Source organism: Lissotriton vulgaris, chromosome 4_1, assembly GCF_964263255.1.
Source record: "Lissotriton vulgaris chromosome 4_1, aLisVul1.2, whole genome shotgun sequence".
Lineage (NCBI taxonomy): Eukaryota > Metazoa > Chordata > Amphibia > Caudata > Salamandridae > Lissotriton > Lissotriton vulgaris.
In genome coordinates this window covers 1,939,260,961-1,939,283,281 of record NC_141691.1, presented here as the reverse complement: position 1 = coordinate 1,939,283,281, position 22,321 = coordinate 1,939,260,961, and the positions used below count along the sequence as shown (strand labels likewise).

At 47.1% G+C, this 22,321-nt stretch overlaps 1 protein-coding gene across 1 annotated transcript in view; it reads left to right on the top strand.

Annotated features, from left to right (window-relative positions):
* The window catches only part of FAM135B (family with sequence similarity 135 member B), an 861,083-nt gene that overhangs the window by 216,847 nt on the left and 621,915 nt on the right, over positions 1 to 22,321 (top strand). The window contains exon 3 of the mRNA XM_086966257.1: positions 4,805 to 4,909. Within this exon, the coding sequence (XP_086822383.1) occupies positions 4,833 to 4,909 (77 nt within the window). The 5' untranslated portion in view covers positions 4,805 to 4,832. The remainder of the gene's footprint in view (positions 1 to 4,804; positions 4,910 to 22,321) is intronic.

The window sequence follows — 22,321 nt, the reverse complement described above, 5'->3', positions numbered from 1 at the left end:
GCCAGCGTTCTGCATCAAGGTCTGCCGCTCTAAGCATTGAGCCACACTTCTCCACGCAAGGATTATATTGTGAAAATGTGTATTGTGAAATGTCTATCAGGCCTTGGAAGTGTGGAATCAAAATAAATTTAAAAAACCCCCCAAAAAAACAGCTTTGTGCGCCAAGTGTGCAATGGCATTGCTTTATTGCCACTGCCAGCCAGTGCAGAACATCCTACGAAGGGCGGGGAGATACTAGAATCTGTAGGATTTGTTCTTTCATTTCTGGCAACCGTGGTCTGTATTTTCTGCAGATCTTTGCGTAGTTTTTGGACAACCCCGCATACAGGACATTGCAGTAATGTAAGTGGACTAAAAAGGCTGCTGACTCATAGGGAGCTCTGTGTGTGGATGTGCTACTTTTGGTGATGTTATAAAAATAACAAATAATATAGTAGCTACAGTGGTTGAGGGAAAAACATTTTCATAAAAGAATTACGCTTAGCCACATACAAAAGTGCAAATAAAAGGTACCCACAGACAAAGCTTTCTTCTAAATAACTTTGTGGTATTAGAATAACTTATTACAGAACATAAAAAGGATCAGGAATAGGACATACACATAACATGCTGCTCATGGTGTTACACATAATAAACATACACATAGTAAGTATACACACAAACACAATGGCAGAGGAATAATAAACAAATATCTACTAAATCACAAGATCAATAATGTAGTAACTAGGTCGAGCCTAGCGCAGCGTGCACACTCTGCTCTATGGGGAGGCTTCTTGTAAGGACTCCAAACTTCACCATGTGGGTCTGGCAACTCCCACACATTCCATTGGTGAGTGGGTTTCAATAATGAAAGCACACAGTTGGCCAAAGATGGGTGAATGTCCCGCCTTTTCTCTAAACGTTCACTCCCACGGTGTTTGGGTCTCGGGAGCGAGCAACGTCGAGCAGTGTGGCAGCTGCATTCCTCCCTCGTCATGGATAATTAAACACAGCGTGGTTGCTTTCACTTTACCGGCCGTGTTTTTTTTCCTATGCTGCTTTGCTTGTTTCACTTCTTCCTGCATATAAAAGCACTAAATGACAAGCAGGCTGCCCAGTAACACCTCCCATTGGTTTCCAATTGAGCTGCTGGGGTGAAACCTCAGCTCTGCGTCTGTAGAGAGAGGGGACGCCACTGGCTCGTGGTTCGCCCGCTTAGGATGCAGAATTCTCACAGCAACAGATGATGGCTATCTGGGAGCTCAAAGTCTGTCTCCTCAGGGTGAGTGCGGCGGCTCCATGACTTACTTATCGACACAGCTGTCCTGTTTGTAAACAGGAGGAGCTAGAAAGATGTGGGGAGAGTGATATGTGCCCTTGTCGGGGGCATACTTGTTTTTGGTGAGCTGTGCGCTTCCTTCAGCTTCTGGGGCGACTGTGGTGGTCTGGCTACACCATTACATGGTAAGACGTTAGGAAAGTTTTTAGGCATCTCTACATAATACGAAGGGGGCCATCAAGTCTCTTCGCCTTCATCCTGCTATAATATCTTTTCCTGGGACTCTCTCCTCCCTGCTTCTGGATTCAGGGGAAAACGTTTCCTGGAAATTCCTGCTCAAAACATTCCCAGCTTGGAGCCTCGCGGCGAACCCATATAGAAAACCACCATATGGGGGAGGGGGGGAGGGCCTGGGGGGGGCGCCACTGAGGTTTACAAATGCGGCTGCAGGCATAGTCTTTTGTTTCATTTTTCGGTTCTTATTGAAAAGTCAGTTTTTAGTCACATGACCGCATTTAACCGAAGTATACACGCTTTAAGAATTAAAGGGCTTGCTGTTAAGCCAACAGTGTCTTTGTTTTTGGAAATGGCACAGCTGGAATTTGAGCCACCCCTGAGGCTGTGATGCATTATAAAATGGGGTAATTCCCCATACTGCACCACAGTTGCCACATAACCTATATATCATTTGATGCTTAATTTACATCTTTGAACAAAGATGTGCTTCTGGCTCAAATGGATCAAACTTTACTATAAAAACATATGTTGCCACTCCGAGGCAGACCCTTTGCAAGGATTAACTATTCACTGCTCAGTTGCTGGATGTAAGTGTTAACCTCGTATTGTTGAGCCAAGACATTTACTTAGATGGTATTAACGTGCTTGAAAATAAGCAAATTATACTGCCATGGAATGTGCTGTATTCTAGTACATAATGTGCCTGTTCTTGCTGCATAATTTAATAAAACATGATGCAAAATCAAGTACCGTTTGGCGCATAGTACAGTGCGCCTAATTATTTGTGGGGGACAAAGAGCAAGGGGTAACACAGAGATGGAAGGGACATTGCCGCCAACATTATAGTATTGACTTCAAAGGCACTTTGTGTAAGCTGCGTTTTCAAGAGTTCCGACTTGTGCATACTGCACGCTAAGCAATCACAGCACAAGGTGCCTGCCATGGAGGGAGGATGCACCAGAAAGGGGTCGGCTTAGGTACCCAGTGGGGATTGATAACTCGTTCACTGGCGCTGTGCCATGAGACTGACCTAGAAACAGCCCTTGTTTTTCAGTCAGAAGTAAGGAGCACACTTGACATTGTAGGCACATATTTGACACGAGAAAAATTGAGCTGCAAGCCCCAGCTTGCTTAGTACTGTAACTTGGTTATCCTTAAGGCATGGGTCCAGTCGGCAGCAATGTATGTCATGTATTAATTGTCTGACGTCGATGTGAGAAGCAGGTAGGAAGCGGGTTGGCTAAAGAAATATATGTAGGGAAGTTGTGTAACTGACCATAATACGTGTTGGCTGTAGGGGGCGTTGTGCGCTATCCGGTGAGAAAATCGGGGAATTGCAGCTTCCAGCTTATTTCTGAGCTTGGGGCAGGCTTGCCTCGGTTTCAGTTATTGCAGCTGAGACTATTTATGATGATGCAACGCCCCTCCCCTCTCTGGCCCCACCTCACCATCTCCTGGCATCTAGCCAAGAGTAGATTTTTTGACATTTGTCCTAATGTTCTTAGAAATTATTCCCCTGTGCCTGTTCGAACTAATGAAAGCTGCTCTGGGTACTGATGCTTCACCGGCCAGTGCAGTCAGACACCAGCAGGAAAACTCATTTTGTGCTAAGGTGGCTCTTATAGTTCCACCGGGTCCGCTCTGTGCGATGACTCCGAGCTGTGAAGCTGGCAGTACTAAAGAGATGAAGGGCAAAACCTAAGAGTGAGGCCTCTAAGCTCCAGCCAACAGCATAAATGACACCCCTCACACCTCTTTTTTAGGTCGAGCCTAGCGCATTTATTATTGTTACCCCTTCCTGGACTACCAAGCTTCCTTTCTTAATTGACTCCTAACCCTGCATCCTTCCAAAGACAGTCTAACACAGGAGTAAGGGAGTAAATGAGTGATCAAAAATTGTACGTTCTTTCTATTGCTGAAAGTTTCCAAACACCCTCATAGGCTCTGTTCAATACTCTAGTGATGCAATCCCACACAGAATGTTATAGTGCTATTAACTTGCATCTAAGTGCTTGTCTCTCGGTCTGTTTGTTACAAAGCCTAGGAATGTGCCCATAAATGTTTCCTGCGGCCAGCATGTATTCCTCAATCAGGTTGCATTACCCAACGTGTATTAAATGTATATCTCTTCAATCTCTGGCTGCACAGCACCGGGGATAATGTGCTGCATGGCTAAACACTTGTAAGGTCCAAAAGGCCAGATCTATTGGCTACGCCAATGCTTGTTTAACTTATTACTTAAAAGGTGTCCATCAGGACACAAGATAAATGTTTTGAAAGCAACCATCAGAATACTTCTTGTATCCAACCCGTGCTCATCACGGTCAGCCATATGTTTTGACTTTGATCCAGTCTTGCGTAACTAGATGCTCGGGTTGGTGCTTTGATCATCTTTTTGGCAGCAGTTTTTTACAAAAACTTTTAAAATTCATAATTTCAGTTCTACTGAGTAAATTCTTGTCATTTTGGCATCAAATCATTTGTTAAAATGTAATCTATTGCTCAAAATGGATGTGGGATTTTTCATGTTTTTTTTTCACTCTATTACTTCTTGTGTCCTGCATTAGTACTTTACACATGGCCTTTAAGTTAAGCCTGACTGCTTTTTGTGCTGAGCTACTCATGGGTAAGCACAGGTAAATTTAGTGATTTTTTGTTGTTCACACAGCCAGGGTTAATGGCTGTTGCTTGGGCAGGGCTCACACCCCAGTCAACCAACAACTCAATTTCTTACAAAAAGACTACACTGACTCCATCATATTGCTGTGTCCTTGCAACACCCACACCTACAGGGTTATCTGTGATGTTAAAGTTAAGATAGTGTACTCTCATAGCATTGTGTTTTCAGGTAGTCTAATGAAAGATAGCAAGATTCACATTTTGGGGGTTTTAGGCTCGATAACTAAAATCTCAGATCCATAGCTGCATAACAACAAATATTAAACCATACAAAAAATACTACTCAGAAGCACAGTTTACTCTGTTTTAGGAAATAAAGCTTGGAAGTAATAACTTTGTCAGAATATTTTTGAAATTGTCTACCTCACCGCTAAATGAACCTTGAACATCTCTAAACGTTCTCTTATTAACTTGCTTGTACCAATTCATGAAAGAGGCATACCCACTCTAAACTAATGTACTTGTGAGGGTAAAAGTAGTGAAGAAAATCTATGTTGCCTCATGTGACCTGCAAAATAGGTTTATTTATCACAGTTTTGTAAATTAGATTTATTTCACATGTCTAAACTTCTGTATATTTTCTCAAATAAACAATTCTATCTTACTGTTGTTCTTTCTTGGATTGTTTAGGTGATGAGCTGAAAAGAATCACCCCACCATGTCTGAGGTGCAGGGGACTGTTGAGTTTTCTGTCGAACTTCACAAATTCCATAATGTGGATCTCTTCCAACGAGGGTGAGTGATGTACCTACATCTCATGATTCTTGATTTATGATGTGAGATACAGGGTACAAACAAATGTTACATGTTTATTCCTGATGTATAGGAGAATCCTGAAAAACTTGCCTCTTTGCCCAGACCACCACATGCAATAATCAAAGCTTTTGTAATCAGATGATAGTTAGTCACCCCTTGGTGAAGTTGGGTCACATGAGTATAGCCTTTGAGTCACTTCATTGCTTGGAGAGCTTAATATGTCACAGTGTTTAAAAACTTGCTCAGTAATTGTCTGTTTATACATTGTTTCTATTGTTTTCACTGTAGTCTTATTCTATGCTATTCTTCTTATTCTGGTATTGCTTGTGCATTTTAGCACTTTGTTTTTAGGTCTAGCCTAGCGTTGCAGCACATGCACTGCTCGCTTTGCTTGGCATGTAGTATATACTATAGTGGGGCAGCATGGCATAAGCTCCGCCCACTCTCCACCCATCTTTGTGTTTGGCTTACAGCCTAAATACTGCCTTTTGATTGGTTTTGAACTTGTTAGTCCCTCCTCCTGACTGCCATGGTGTAATTTGTACACTTCTGAGGCTATCGGCCCCTTTACTTTAAAAACAATTTTGTCTTTAGCTCAACCCCTCCCCTTTTGCAGTCAGTGACTTCTCCGGACACCACCACCCCACCCTGCACTCCTGTTTCCGCCTTTTTGCCCGATCGGACTCCCGTTTAAAATGCAATAGAACTTGCTTGTTTTTAAAGTAGTGCCCTTTACATGCGCATGCTTCCTTATATCATACGCATGCGCCTAAAGTCCACACGCTTGTGGATTCCCAGGCTGACACGGAAGCTGCCTGCAGCTCTGTTGCTCGTGTGAAGCCAAACCTGCGAGCTGCCTTCGTGGTCCATAGCCTCTTAAACCTTTAATTTTGTAACTTTTTTCTCATTTCTTTGGTGGTACCCATGTCTATCTGTGCAATTTTTTTCAATAAATAGACATGACCTTGGGTATTGGTGACGTTTCAGGAGGGTATTGCTGACATTTACCATGTGTGCTGCTGCCATTTAACTCGTGTGCGTGAAGCATTTTATGTAGTGCTTTGATTTGAATCCTCGTCTGACGTGTGCGTGCGTTTTTTGCTTTTCTCTGGAAGTTATTGCCTTGTTATCCTACGGATTCTTGACAGACGCCTTCCATTTACCTTTGCAGAGGTGTTCATTGTACCTTGTGCTGGGGGTCACTTCGATAACTTTCTAGCTCAGTCGTAGTAGTTCAATTCAAGTAAGGGTTTTGGTATTCTGCCATTTCTACAAACTTCCCTTAAAATCCAATGTTTTAAATGCTGTTTTATATTCTTTGCGCAGTGCTGCATTTCAGTCGATATGATTTGTTAATTAACCTGTTCTCTCTCCTCATTAAAACAATCCCGCACCTCGAAATCAAAGTCCTTCACAGTGGCGGCAGCTGTTCCTGGCAACAGTCGGGCGCCCAAGTTCCTCTTGTCTGCCAAGTCGTTGCTTTAGCTATTAGATGCGTGCTGGTACCAGATCACTGCACCGCGCCCCTTTTATGTATTTAAAGTCTTGGCTCTCTCAATTTGTTTTGCTCAGGCATTATTTAGGCAATGCTCGGCATTTCTATAAGCAGTGCAAACCTTTACAGAATAACTAAACTGCGGCTAAATAGCTCATCATTGCGCTAGTAACCCCTTCGATGCTTGTGACGGAACCATTCCGTCATCAGTCACGGTTGAGCTGTGCAGATGACGGAATGGTTCTGTCACGACCACACCCAGTTATGGAATGTCCAGCCCCAGGGAAAATCGGGGCAGCACCCAAGGTGTTAAATTGTGGCGCAGGAGAGCAGGGGTGCATAGATGGTGGAAAGGGACAGCCATGCATCAGTGCTTGTTTGAGATACTCGTGGAGCCGAGGAGGACGTAGCGGAGAGGGCCCCTATATCGAAAGTTAATGCTTGCATTGCCCTGCCTCTGTCCGGGTGTGCCTCTGCCCAGGCAGAAGTCGTCAGAAGCCTAGTCTAGAACAGCCTTCTCCCTCCACCGGCTCCTCAGTAGGTCACTGGTAACACTCCTGGCAAGTGCCAGTCTTTCATCAGACTACCCTTTCACCCGCTAATGAACCTCTACTCCCCCGAGCTCTTTCTCGTGTATTTGTTCACAAGTGGGTGCTTTATATGGCAGGTACCGTCCGGAACGGAGTACTTTCAATTCTGTATTTCCTATTAAAGCACTGACTCTAGGGTTCTCCTTGATTTTTTTTCTCTCTTCTGTTTACAGTTTAAGTATTTACTCGGTTTTCTGGGATCCCCTTCTTGGCTTGCTGCTAGTGCTTCTTTACAGACCTGGCTGCATATATTTGTTTCATGTGTCTCTGGTCTGTCTGTGTCGATGCTCTGCTTATTTCCCTGGAACATCTCTGGACGTGCCTATGCCTAGAAGCACCGGACTCGGTGGCAATGACATTATGGCATTAGGAACACCATGTTCTTGTCATACGCTCTTTCCTTGCTTTGCAGTTTTTCAGCTGTTAGCCTTTTTTGTTATCTTCAAATACACTCAAACTACAACCCCCAGAATGCAGTTTGGATAAAAAATGGTGCTCCTGATGGCATAGCCTCCTTAGCTCACGTTGCCTATGGCTGGTGGCTAGATAGTTCATTTGGTCCTATTAGCTCCCTCTTTTGCATTATAAACGGGTCTATTTACAGCAGTTGGCATTTGGGACAGGGCAGTCATGGAGAGCTGGTGCAGGTTAAGGCTGACAGTAGCTGGCAGTGGGACAGTGAGTGACAGAGAGTATGGGCAGGATAAGGGTCTCTGCTGGTGCTTACTGTACATAGCATTGCCAAGTGGACAGTGACTAGCAGTGAGATAGGACAGAAATGGCGAGCAGAAACAGAGGCAGGTTTGGGGTCCCATGTGGTTGTTACAGTGGGGAGCAGTGAGATTGGATAGTGGAGCAAGGTCAGGCGAAGGCGGCCCCAGTTGCTCTTACTGTGTCTGGCAGAGAAGCAGGGATGTAGGAACTACCTGAGACAGACCACAAGAGATCTCAATGTACCCCTAGTGACGGGCTGTGGTACTGCACCCTTTTACTTCCTATTGCACAGTACAAGAGTTAATGTTGCTGTTCCCACAATAATGTGCTGCATGGCTAAATACTTATAAGGTTCCAAAGGCGAGGCTGATTGCATTGCAAATGCTTGTTTCAGAATAGTGGACTGCCAGGTCCTGTGATCAACCTGTTCTTAGTGTTCTTGGTTCACGAGTGAGAACAGCTGAAGTCAGTGCTCAGTAAGACCTTTACCCCAACCCGTTCAGCCACACTCCACTGCACATGGATACAACTCCATCCACAGCAAGTCACTAAACCTCACTGTGCAAGGCTGCGAGGCCTGACATCCAACCCAGCGTGGCAGTGGAGGCAAACCTCCACTGCGTACAGCAAAGGGACATGCACAGTGGAGATTGTGCCCAACCCCTGCTGCTGGCAAACCCCCATATGTGCACATTAGACAAGGCAGATAAGGTGCACTATATCCTCTTAAAAAATATATATATATCTGGATTTGAAAATCTTGCTGAATAGCCACATATCCTGTTAGCCCCAGGAAGGTCTCTGTTGAGAGGTACAGGACTAAGAAATCCTCCATAAAACTATTTTTTTAATGTTTATTTTGATTCAATCTGTAATTCCTTTGTGATGCACTACCTCCAGAATAGTCTGGGAGTTCAGGAAGGCTCATACGACTCACTTATGTCTTTTTCATTTTTACTTTGCCCTATACCGTGCCCAGTTCACCACGCTGGGTAACAGGGACAGCTTTAGGGTGGTGCGATCGGTGTGGCTGCACTGGTTGCTGACCAGGACCTTAGGAGGGACGATGTGTATAGCAATAACACCCGGTTTTTCAGCAGAATCTGTTCACCTGGTACGAGCCTACCAGACATCTACGTTCCTCCGGCACTAAACTTCTTCGGGTGCCTAAAATCCGCACCTTACAATGGGGTGGCCGTAGCTTTCACTTTCACACCACCAAGCTCTGGAATTCTCTTCCTCTTGAACTTAGGAGCGCCCCTACCTTCACCCCCTTTAGGAAAGGCCTGAAAACCTGGCTTTTTCAGAACTAGATGCAAGTACAAACGCCCACTGTCCACAGCGCAAAGACACCTCCGGGTATACGTGCGCTTTATAATTCCATATAACATAACATAACATAACATAACATGATTAAAAAGCACCTAATGCAGAGTTTCTTGTGCGTCCAACTTTCAGGTAGCAATAAAAATGTAATGATAACTCTTGTGATTAATGTTCCTGCTAGAGAGAGAGATCGGAGTTTTGTATAGTGGAAGTTTTGACTCGCCATAAAGTAGCACAGAGGGTCAATATACCTGCTGCAAAGAACAGATCTATATTTAGAGCAGGATAGCTGGGTGGTTTAGTAAAGCCATCCTTTACAAGTGCTTTAAAACAAATTAAATGTATTTGAGATAGAGGTCATGGAAAGATAAGGGGCACTTTTGCCAGGTGGTAGTGAGGGAATCTGTGAAGGAAGTCATATAGGGGGAGGGACAAGAGGGGTGCCAAAAAAGATTGTCGCACTGGGCACCACCAGCATCAAAGTCAGCCCTGCTGGATAATGCCAATGAATGCATACCTCCCACCATGCTCAATGACACAGGGGAAAAAAGCTGACTACCAAAACAAAATTGGTGGTGGGAATTATAGTATGCCTTGCATACAGTAGTTGCCCCATTTCATGGTCTTTTTTCAGTTTCTCTGATCCGTATCTAACATTTAACTGTGCTTTTTAGTGAATTGTTTCAAAAACAAATTATTTTTTAAAGATGATTCTGTGCGCTTGGTCAACTTCACATTATGTAGTATTACAGCTGAAATAAAAATAAAGATTTTATTTTCCTTTCACCGGTTCCATTTGGCCTCAACTCTAATCTAGCTGCAATAACCATAAAGCCTCCTGCAACACGGACTTTGGACACTAAAAATTATTTACATGAAACGGCAATTAGGTTTCCAGATAGACATTTTGCTGTCTAAATAGAATAGCCATGTTTTTACATGTAGAAACAGTTCTGCACTGAAATGATTTACATTCATTATTTAGCTTTCAACAATTTGTATTTTGAACAGGCACAAACTGAATTCATGAGCAACAAAGAAATCAAATTGCATGATACATTTCGAAGTGCTGATTCCAAACACTAAGGGCCAGATGTAGGTAGGCATTTACCGGTCGGTAACGGCCGAATTCGGCCGTTACCGACCGGTAAATGCAATTTGAGATGTAGGGCCCTGTATTTTACAGAATCGGTAAATTTACCGATCGGTACATTTACCGATTCTGTAAAATACCGAATCGGTATTTTTACCGATTCGGTAAAATTGATATGTAGGTGGGACTCTTCTGAGTCCCAAAGGGCTTAACGAATCGGTATTTTACCATGAAATCCAACCTCATGGTAAAATACCGATTCCGGTGTGCATGCACATGTGTGCATGCACACCTATGCCATGTGGCAGGCAGACCTGCCCCTAGGGCTTGTATGCCTGCCACATGGCACCCAATCCTGTTTAGGGGGTGCCAGGGGGTGTCAAAGTGACACCCCCTGCACCCTTGTTTAATTCGGTATTTACCGATTCGGTAAATACCGAATCGGTAAAGCTTATTGATTCCTATGGGCTTTGAAGCCCATAGGAATCAATAGGCTTTACCGATTCGGTACTTACCGAATCGGTAAATACCGAATTTTACCGATTCGGTAAAAGGGAACATCTGGATTCCCTACATACCAACCCCTCATATTTACCGAATCTTAATTACCGAATCGGTAAAATTCGGTAATTTTCGGTAATTAAGATTCGGTAAATGTTACTTACCTACATCTGGCCCTAAGGGCCCGATGTAGGTCGGTCGGTAACGGCCGAAAATCGGTATTTTCAGCCGTTACCGATCGGTAAACAGGTGAATGGCATGTAGGTGCAGTATTTTACAGAATCAGTAACTTTACCGATTCGGTAAAGTTACCGAATCTGTAAAATACCGAATTGGTAATTTTACCGATTCGGAGCCACCCATATGTAGGTGGGACTCTTCAGAGTCCCAGGAGCCTTAACGAATCGGTATTTTACCATCAAATCCTATTTGATGGTAAAATACCGATTCCGGTGTGCATGCACATGTGTGCATGCACACCTATGCCATGTGACAGGCAGACCTGCCCTTAGGGCAGGTATGCCTGCCACATGGCACCCATGCCTGTATTGGGGGTGCCAGTGGGTGTCAAAGTGACACCCCCTGCACCCTTGTGTAATTCGGTATTTACCGATTCGGTAAATACCGAATCGGTAATGCCCATTCATTCCTTTGGACTTCAAAGCCCATAGGAATGAATGGGCATTACCGATTCGGTATTTACCGAATCGGTAAATACCGAATTCATCCGATTCGGTATTCCAGCACATCTGGAATACCTACATGTCGGACCCATTGATTTACCGATTTTAAATTACCGAATCGGTAAAATTCGGTAATTTAAAATCGGTAAATCAATTTTACCTACATCGGGCCCCCAGCCTCGCTCTTTAACTGCAATATTGTCTCATTATAAAACCGTACTTATGGTGATTAGCCTCCCAGTACTTCAATGCGTATGCCTTAGTGCTAAATCATTACTTTTTAGACCTCACTTTAGACAGTGCATGCTCTGTCACTAGTAAAGCTTTGTTTGAGCTTCCAGTGGGCTCAGAGCCCTCCCATTGCTTACCATTTTTAGTTTCATCTTCACCTTCATTTGCTTGCTTCTGTTTGCTCAGTGTGTGCCAATGTTACATTCCCTTCATCTCTTTGACCCTCCACTGGAGCATGACCAAAGTACTTGTTTCCTTCCACATTTTGCCTTATGGGAGTTACTATTTTATTTTTGTGGAATAATTCTGTGCACGTGCATGTGGTTGCTCACTGGCATCCTGCACACTGCATCTCTCTCTGTGTTGCCTCCCACCCACCTCTCTATTGGAGTTGCCTACCCTCCCCATCCCTCTATCCAAGTTGTCTACTAGCCCCCCACTTGCTGTTGCCTCTCGCCCCCCAAAACACACAAAAAGTGCTATAATGCAACTTTACTTTTTGTCCATGTTGCCCTCCAACATTCCCTCCTTCCTTCCCTCCATGTTGCCTCCTGGATTACCCTCCCTCCACGCCAGCAAGAAAAAAAGAGCGCAATGATACAACAAGCTCAGCTGCAAGATAGCACTGTTTTTTTTACATTTTCTCTGTTGCCACCCACACACCCTATCTCCATCTTGCCTCACGCATGTCTCTCCCTCCCCACCAGAATTGAAAAAAGGTGCTTTGATGCAGCCATGTCATATCGTTTTTTGTTTTTTTAATGTCTAGCCACGCCAGGCTACTTTACAATATGGCTAAAAAAATACATTAACCAAGTGAAAATCTCTCATAGATGAGGTGTATTGAATTTGCCAATACTTGTTTAATGCACACAACCCTACAATATTGAATTCGATATTCTTTACTTTCCCTGAAAATTAAACCTCAGCAAACAAAAGTATATGACAATATTAGAGACGTATTCTGTTTTTTAAGAGTCACAGACACCAGCCTTCTTCCCAACTAGCTGTATGACATGCTTGCAAAGTTGAAACGGTTATTAGCCCAGATTTAAAACTTGTACAACATCTTAATATTCAAAATAAATCAAGCTTTAAAAGGAACACCAACACTCTCTTTGTTCCTCTGTTCTTTAAACACTTATACTACATATGTATGTGCGTTCTTATATAGCGCTCGACTTACCCTTGGGCATCTCGGCGCTTGCCTTGGGAACCCGTCCTGGCTTTTCCCTGTGAGAAAACCCGTACTTGGCATCCCCAAGGTGAAAGCCAGGCATCCCGCCGCGGGGGGCCGTTGTGGAGACTAAGCAAGCTTATTGCCCAGAGCTGCATAGTGTGAACTCGTGCTTAGAGTGGGCACCGAACCGAGAATTATCGAGTGCGTGGACAATTGGGCTCGGGACCCTGCCGCGTCGGGAATCGAACCCTGGTCCCGGGTCTGACCTCTGCTTCAGGGTCTGCCTCCTCTAACCAGTGAGCCACACTTCTCCTCACACATATGATTCTGCAATCCTTTTATAAACGCTTGTCTGTATTTCTATAATAATACATGGGATTCTGTAATCCCTGTATAAATACATGTAGATAATTTATTTGTATTCAGCAACTAGTGGCGCACTAATTTTATTCAGCCGATTATAAAGTAAGACGTCAGAACTCGACTACTGTAAGTTATTACAGTCGAGTTCTGACGTTACAATGCCTGCTGCCAAAGCCAGCAGACAAGGTAAAGGGCAGATAAGGTGGTCAAGCATAAATGAAGCATCTGTTTAAAGCAATGAAATTGGAACATTGATTTTCTTTCTTCTGCTGTATTTTAATAGCATATAATGACAAGCAGAGAGAACATGTTTAATTGTTGCATTCCTTAAATAAAGAAAAGCTAAATCTTTCTTCATGTCTCTCCACATTCTGATCAATTGCAGCTTTTTTTGTAAAACTGACTTGTATTAAACTGTTTCTAATATCTGTTTGCAACACATATCTAACAGGTTTTTTAGCTGTTTTATTTTGTTCTAGATGTTTTATGTTTTATTTTTACTCTTCATGTTTGCAAACATGATCGCTCTTTCAAATGATAGAGTTATTCACCAAGGTTTTGAGAATTTTGTTGGAAAGGTGATGGTGGGACCATTTATTATATGGGATAAAGTAACCCCTGTCATACATAATAAGGATATTTAAAGTCACCTCAGAACTCCATAAACTTATAAAGGAACTCAGCCTTCAGCCTCATTCCTCTAAATGGTTATGGTACTTCTCGGTGACTTGCTATCTCCTTATAATGTATGTCAGGGGGTATTTTTTCCCATATGTCCTAGCTCGCAGCGATGCATTTTAATATTTCCTTTACTTTTGGAGTAAACACATCCTATTATTTTACTGGACTCCATGTACATTGTAGTGGCTGTTAGCGGTCTAGCTTACCACGCACACACACACCCACACATCCGCAGGCCAGGCGTGGCCTGCGGCATTCAATAAATGTGGTGCGCGTGCTCGAGCACGTCACTTCCGACAGCACTACAGTGTCGGTGCCTCCTTCCTGCTGCGGCGCTGCCAGCCCCTGCGCAAGGCCACCAATCACCCAGGCCTCTGGTGGCCACAAAAGGGCCAGGACACAACACTGGCGACGAGCGGAGGGGGCCCAACCCTTGCTCGCACCCACGTGCCACCCCGGAGCAGGTCCGCTCTGACCCGCGGTGCCTACCGCGCCTCAACGGCTCTCTGCACTCGGCCGCGCTGGGGCCTGTCCACCTGTCTGGGCTTTGGCTTAGGGCCCCTCCACCCCCCTGGAACTCTGTGTGGGACCCGCCTGGGTCGGAGGACCCCCCCTGCTTCGAGGGGCATCAAGCGGTATTTACGGGTGCTGAGCCGGCCCGCCTTCCGCGACTACCTGCCATATCCCACGCATTGCGCGTGAGCCGCGGATCGGCCCGACACCCTGTTTTTCCTCACGCATTTCGCGTGAGAGGCCTCTGTCTGCTAGGGAGAGACTTCCTCAGTGCCTGGGAATGGAGGACTCCAGCGGAGGACGTGCCCGCCACTCTCCTGGGTGCCCCACTGTGGCCAGCAGCTGTACAGCCTTGGGGCCAACGCGCCACGTCCGTGTGCGTCTTCAGGGTCATCGTTACCTGGGGAGGAACGCATCCTGCAGCCTGCCCATCGTGAGGCGCCCCGAGGCCTTCAACCACCACGACGACGCTGAGGTGAGCTACGCGACGTCGCAGAGCCTGCGCGGGGAGGGAAAAGAGACTCGTTGTTGGCACCCTGTGGCACCACCACCATGACGGAGGAAGACGCGCCGGTGCCAGTCATCAACATCCCATTCCAGCATGCTGCGACAGGGGTACTACCACCATTCAGCGAGGCGGCGGACCCGTCTACGTTATGTTATGTTATGTTATGTTACGTTATTAAATTATTTATTGAGCGCACTAACACTGATTAGTTTCTTGGCGCTAATTTGACAGTAACACAACAGGGGTAAGAAAAGATAGGTTAAAAAGCTTGTCTGAAAAGCCATGTCTTCAGAGCCTTCCGAAAAGGTAGAAGATCTTGACAGAGCCGTATTTCCAGTGGAAAGGTATTCCATAAATAGGGAGCAAGTGTTGCAAACCTCCGTCCACCAGAACGTTTAAGTTTGAACGGGGGGATCTGAAGAAGACCTAGGTGGAGAGAGCGAAGGTTGCGAAGGGGAACATAACTGGTGATTAATTGATTAATAAATTCAGGACTTCTGCCATGCAGTGATTTAAACATCATACAGCCTGCCTTAAAGGCACAGCGTTGTGTGATCGGAAGCCAATGCAATTTAATGAGAAGGGGGGTCGCTGCTTGCCACCTTGGTTGCTTCAGAATCATCCTGGCAGCATAGTTCTGTACCATCTGGAGACGCTTGAGTAGATAGCCTGGAAGACCCAAATAGATGGCATTGGCGTAATCCAGATGGGACAGAACAGTGGCAATCACAACCTGGGTAGTAGCCTCCGGCGTAAGTAAACGCCGAACCTTCCTGATTTTTTTTAGTTGGTAAAAACACTTGGAGACCACCTGACCCACTTGTGCCTTGAGAGAGAGGTCAGTGTCCACAATGACTCCCAATGTTTTAGCCGATGGTGATGGTTGTGGAGCTTGACCCAGGTCTGGGGGCCAGTATTGGGGGCCCCAGTATTTGGCACTATCCCCGGTCAATACCAGTTCAGTTTTACCTGGGTTTAATTTTAATTGATTTTGGTCCATCCAGGATTTAATAAACCTCATAGTCGACTGGAAGTGACTGACGGATTTTGCGGAGTTGTCAATGGTGAAGAGTAACTGCAGATCATCTGCGTAATTAAATACTCTCACCTGTCTATCTCTCAAGGTTTGTATAAGGGGGAGTATGTAAATATTAAAGAGGTGAGGTGACAGGGAGGAGCCCTGTGGCACTCCGCATGGGGTAAGTTGTTTAACACCGGTTAGGTCCCCTAGGCGCACCGCTTGAGAGCGGTCCTCCAAGAAGGATCTCAACCAACAGGCCGCCGTGCCCCGGATGCCGGCCTGTCCGACACGGTCGACCAAAATATTGTGGTCGACCGTGTCGAACGCGGCCGACAGATCCAGGAGCACCAGTGCCTGGGGAGAGCGTCTGTCTGCACAGTCTCGGAGGGTGTCCAGCACTGCGGTGACCACTGCCTCCGTTGAATGTGCAGGCCGAAAACCAGCCTGATGGGGGTCAAAGCAGGAGGACTCCTCCAGGAAGTTAGACAAGGTTTTCGCCACGTGTGCCTCTAGAATTTTTGCCAAGTAAGGCAACAAGGAGATGGGCCTATAGTTTGCCTTACATGCCGGGTCAGCCCCCGGTTTTTTTAGTAGAGGTATAACCGTGGCTTCTTTGAAGGCAGACGGGACTATGCCCGACAGAAGGGAGTCATTAAGGAGGGTAAGAACTGGGGTAGGGTAGGCGGAGAAGCATTCTTTCAGGATACGGGGGGGGCAGATATCCAGTGGTGAGCCGGATTTAACTCTCATCAGAAGTTCCGAAAGCTGGCCATGAGTTATGGATGGAAAGTTGGTAAGAGTGGCAGAACCGGTCTTGATTGCCATGCCGGTCGTGATTGGCGTCTTTGGTTGGAGAATGCTAGCTTTTATATCTGTAATTTTGTCACTAAAGTAGGTGTTGAGTGAGTCACACAAACACTGGGTAGAAATTACTTTAGGACGGACATTCTCCAAGTTGGTCAGTTCGTTAAAAACCGAAAAGATGTCTTTGGATTTGTTTGTTGATTCTAGGATACGTGAAGAGAAATACTCTGTCTTCGCTGCAGCAATGGCGTTCATGTATTCCTTCCTCGCCCTAGTATATTTCGTTTTTTTCTCAATATCGTAGTCACGGCGCCACAGGCGTTCAAGGTGCCGGAGGGCCTGTTTCCTGTTTTTCAAGTCGGCTGAGAACCACCTGTTGGCATCCGTGCGCCGTGCTAATTTAATTGTTTTATAGGGAGCATGAAAATTGCTGGCCGTTTGTAGCCAGTTGTTTAAAGTGGATACTGACAAGTTTATGTCATTGTCCAAGGAGGGGACGTCGTTAGCTAGTGACTGTAAGAAGGCGTCCTTGTCCATAGCGTTCCAGTTTCTGGCTAATTTGCCAGTAGTTGGCACCGTGGTTCTGATATTCTTAACACAGATCTTAAATCTGAGGATGAGATGATCTGACCAAAGGCAAGGCAGGGTTAACGGGGAGGACACACATGTAGTATTAGACCACACTTGGTCTAAAATGTGTCCTTTAACATGGGTAGGGGAGAGCACCAGTTGTTTAAAATTGAGGTTAAGCAAAAGGTCAGTCAGTTCTGCCGATTGAGAACCCTCTACTGGGTCTACGGCCTCCCCGAGATGGAAAATATGGCTAGAAAGGTTGGAAAACTACTTTATCGTCACGAGAGAAACAGACAAGACGGTGAAACGGTCGCTTCTGCTACACTACGCGGGCGATGAAATCTTCAGGCTGTTCAAACACCTGCCCAACACGGGAGATGACTATGACGCAGCGGTCGCCGCCCTGAACGGCCATTTTGACCCCCAACTGAACGTAGACTTTGAGGTCTTCAAACTGGGCCAAGCGCGCCAAAGGGAAGGCGAGACGATGGACCAATTCCATACCCGTGTCAGGGAGCTGGCCAGCTCCACCGATGAAGACCAACCAAAGGCCATAAGACGACAGATCATCCAGGGGTGCCGGGATAAAACGCTGAGAGGGGCGATCCTCCGCAAGCCAGGCATAACGCTAGAAGACATCTTAATTCTTGCTAGATCTCATGAACTCTCGAGTGTCAGGGCCTCTGCCATGGAACAGGCACTACACCTACCACAAGTCAAGGCGGAGGCCATCAAGGTGGAGCGGGCAGATGCTGTACGACCCCAACCACGAGGACCACCGCAAAGGGAATATCGGAGAGACCCACCGCGGGCGCGATGTGGGTATTGTGGACATGAACTTCATGGGGCAAAAGACTGCCCGGCTCAAGGTAAAACCTGCGCGAACTGCGGGATACCAAATCATTTCGCCTCGGTGTGCCGCAAAAGGAACACGTCAAAACCATTTCGGAGGCCACGGGCACCCACAAAAGCCGTCCGTCAACTGTCGTTGGAAGAAGCAACACCAGCCAGGACAGAGAAACACCTTCCCACGGTGTACGATGACTCAGAGTCGGAGGATGAGGAGGCGTACATTGTGTCGTTCGCACGAGAGCTAAAACAGCGACGACGGCCACAGCCCACGTGCACTGTGCAAATGGCGGGAAACGAAGTTAAGGCCATAATTGACATTGGCACTACTGTAAACGTAATGGGTTTGCAACAATTCAACAGACTACGCCCACGGCCCGAAATATTACCGTCCAAGACCAGGATCTTTGCGTATGGAGCGGACACTCCCCTGCCCTTAAAGGGAAAAATAACAATACCCATCCAGGCCGATGAGGCACAGGTAATGGCGACAATCCACATCATCAACCGTGAAGCCGATACCTTGATCAGCAGTCACACCGCAGAGGACTTGAAGCTCATCGCCTTCGCTAACCGAATAAGATCACACCAGGTGGATGAACTTTTGGCGCGATTTCCCGAACTGTTCCAGGGCCTAGGCTGCATCAAATGTGAGCCTATCAAATTGCACATAGATAAATCAGTCACTCCCACCGCCTTGCGGCACCGCCGAGTACCCTTCCATCTACGCCCACTGGTGGAAAAAGAACTGGAGAAACTAGAAGCTCTCGGGGTCATTGAGAAAGTCACGGGGCCCACCCCATAGGTATCCCCCATGGTGATTGTAGAAAAACCTAAGCAACCAGGCGCTATCCGCCTGTGCATCGACATGCGACTACCAAACGCCGCCATCCGGAGAGAGAGACATCTGACTCCAACCATGGATGACATCGTCGCTGACGTAAACGGGTCGAAGTGGTTCTCAAAGATAGATCTAAACGCCGGATACCATCAACTGCCCCTAGCGGAGGAGAGTCGTTTTATCGCCACCTTTAGCACTCACCTGGGACTCCGGCGTTACAAACGACTAAACTTCGGCATTTCGTCGGCGGCGGAGGTGTTCCAAAACACCATCCGTGAACTCCTCTCAGGATTACCAGGGGTCATCAACGTCAGCGATGACATCCTGATACACTCTGCCACAGCATCAGAACACCACAAGCACCTGAGAGACGTCCTGAAAAGACTCAGCGTCCATGGAGCCACACTCCACAGAGAGAAATGCCAATTCTTTCAGCCCTCGATAGAGTTCTTTGGCTACATATTCAATCAGGAGGGCATTCAGATTGATCCGAAGAAATCCAAAGCCATCAAAGACGCCCTCGCGCCAAAGTCCCCGACGGAGGTGAGAAGCTTCCTTGGTATGGCCACATACTGTGGCCGGTTTATACCGGGTCTGGCTACCAGGAGTGAACCACTACGAGCACTAACAAAGACGGATGTCTCGTGGCAGTGGGGCCCGAAGGAAGAAGAGGCATTCCGGGGGATCAAAGACGCGCTTTTGGAGAAAGCCACACTGTCATACTTCGACCCCAAGAAGCGTACGGAGGTGATTGTGGACGCTAGCCCGGTGGGGCTCGGCGCGGTCCTGACCCAAGAACATGAGCCCGGCCAGTGGACAGCGCTAGTGTTTGCCAGCAAGGCTCTAACCCCGACGGAGACCAGATATGCCCAAATCGAGAGGGAGGCGCTCGCTATCAAGTGGGCCTGCGGCCACTTCCACCTCTACTTACATGGCCACCCATTCGTAATGGTCACAGACCACCAACCACTAGTGTCCCTTTTCAAAGGAACTGCTCCACACCCCCCACCTCGCATTGAACGATGGGTGATACAACTACAATCCTACGAGATGGAAGTCACCTACCGCCCGGGAGCCAAGAATCCCGCGGACTATCTGTCATGCCACCCCTCTCCACAAGAACATGAATCGATGGAGGATGACCGTGAGGAGTATGCTCAGTGGGTAGCCCTCGCGTCATGCCCGATCAGCATGACCATTGACGAAATAAAAGAAGCAGCGGCAGACGGCCATGTGTACCGGAGAACGACTCAGGCAGTACAAGACGGATCGTGGACAGAATACCTGCGCCCGCCCACATCCTGGGTCGCGGAGGACAAGGAATCACTCACAAGATTCTGGCGGATCCGGCACGAGTTGAGCACCACGGATGACGGAGTGCTACTGAGGGGCGCACGACTAGTCATACCCCACAGTCTGAGACACCGGGCGATACAATTAGCCCACGGAGGACATCAAGGATCGACGAAAATGAAGGCGCGCATGAGGGAAAAGGTATGGTTTCCAGATTTGGAGACCAGGGTGGAAGAGTACGTAAAAGGATGCATGGCCTGCCAGCTGACGAGTGATCTGGAGAGACCCGTGCCAATAATCACCGAAGAGGCCTGTACCTCCCCCTGGACCAAAATCAGTATAGACTTTGGAAGTTTTCCGGGAGAAGGACATACACTGGTAGCCATTGACTCCTACTCCAAATACCCAGTAGTGGAGAGAGTTATCTCCACAGCTTTTGCTCATGTGGGACCGGCGCTAGAAAAGATCTTCTCCATGTTCGGTTACCCGTCGGAGATCCGAAGCGACAATGGGCCGCCGTTCCAAGGGGCAGAATTCGCCACATTCCTTACGACCAGGGGAATTCGGCACCGCCGCATCACACCTCAGTGGCCACAAGCAAACGGAGACGTGGAGAGGTTTATGCGGACCCTCAATAAAGTATTCCGAATCGCTCTGGTGGAACAAGCTGATCCCGAGCAAAGACTGCACGAGTTCCTAAGAGAGTACAGGGGCACACCCCACTGCGCCACACAAAGGAGCCCGTGGACCCTGATGTTCCAAGGACCACGGAGAGACCTCCTCCCAACCGCGCCAGGATGGGCGCCACCCCCGGCTGACACAGAAGAGGCCCAGTCACGGAGGCGACAAGAGAACCAACGTGCTAGCAAGTACAGGAGGGCCCAGCCCAGGAGTCTCAGGCCGGGGACCCGGGTGATCATTCGGAACAGACGTCCAGGTGGGAAGTTCCAAACCCGTTACGAACCAGGCCCGTGGACCGTCACATCTACTAAAGGCACCATGGTCACAGCCAAAAGAGGAGAAGAGGAAGTATCACGGAACACTTCGTGGTTCAAGGCGCTCCCGCAGGAGTCCAGTCAGCGACCGGAAGCTGCAGGAGAGGAGATCCGACCCAACGGAACGGCGACAATCAGCGGAGACAACGTCAACGTCCCGGAAGATCAAGCAGAAGAAAGTGAGTCCGCGACAGCGCCCCAAACACCGGCGGCTGCAACCAGAGACACTTACCAGACTAATGAAGGTGGCAGGGGCAACGCCCGAAAATACAATCTGAGGCCTAACCCCCCACCGAGCCAGATGCTGAAAGACTATGCCTGCCAGCTGGTGTCTTGAGCACAACATCAATGGACACGCAAGTACACAGGCGCTCTTATATGACATGTTGTAAGACTGAATCTGTTTATCTCGTTATCTGTTTGAAAAAAAAAACAATTGCAAGTTGGGGAGGGATGTAGTGGCTGTTAGCGGTCTAGCTTACCACGCACACACACACCCACACATCCGCAGGCCAGGCGTGGCCTGCGGCATTCAATAAATGGGGTGCGCGCGCTCAAGCACGTCACTTCCGACAGCACTACAGTGTCGGTGCCTCCTTCCTGCTGCGGCGCTGCCAGCCCCTGCGCAAGGCCACCAATCACCCAGGCCTCTGGTGGCCACAAAAGGGCCAGGACACAACATACATGTTTCCTAATTGAATTCCTTGTATTAAAGGGGCAATAGAGTAAATATTTCCATTAATGCTACAATACCCATCCTTTTAAATTAGACCAGTAAATTTTCACTTTGTTTTCCCTGTTTTTTCACGTGAAAATGAGTGTATGTTGTGAATAAAATCATTAAAAAATATTTGTTGATAGTGTTCACCGTGCTGCATTTTTTCATACACACTCATGGCACTTTGTAGATGTCTGGTATTGAACTTGAGTTAAAATTGCCTCCAATGTGTGTTTTTGTAGCAAACACTGGGGTGCCAATTTCCGGTTCCGATTGAGCGCCGGTTGAGCGAGAGCGGAGAGCAGCGTTGAAAGGAGAGCAGAGGTGAGGAGCGGAGGTGAGGAGCAGCCTTGTTTTTCCAGGTTTGCTGTTGCTGTCGAACAGCTGATTCCGGCTCCCACCTGGTGGCTCAGCATCTG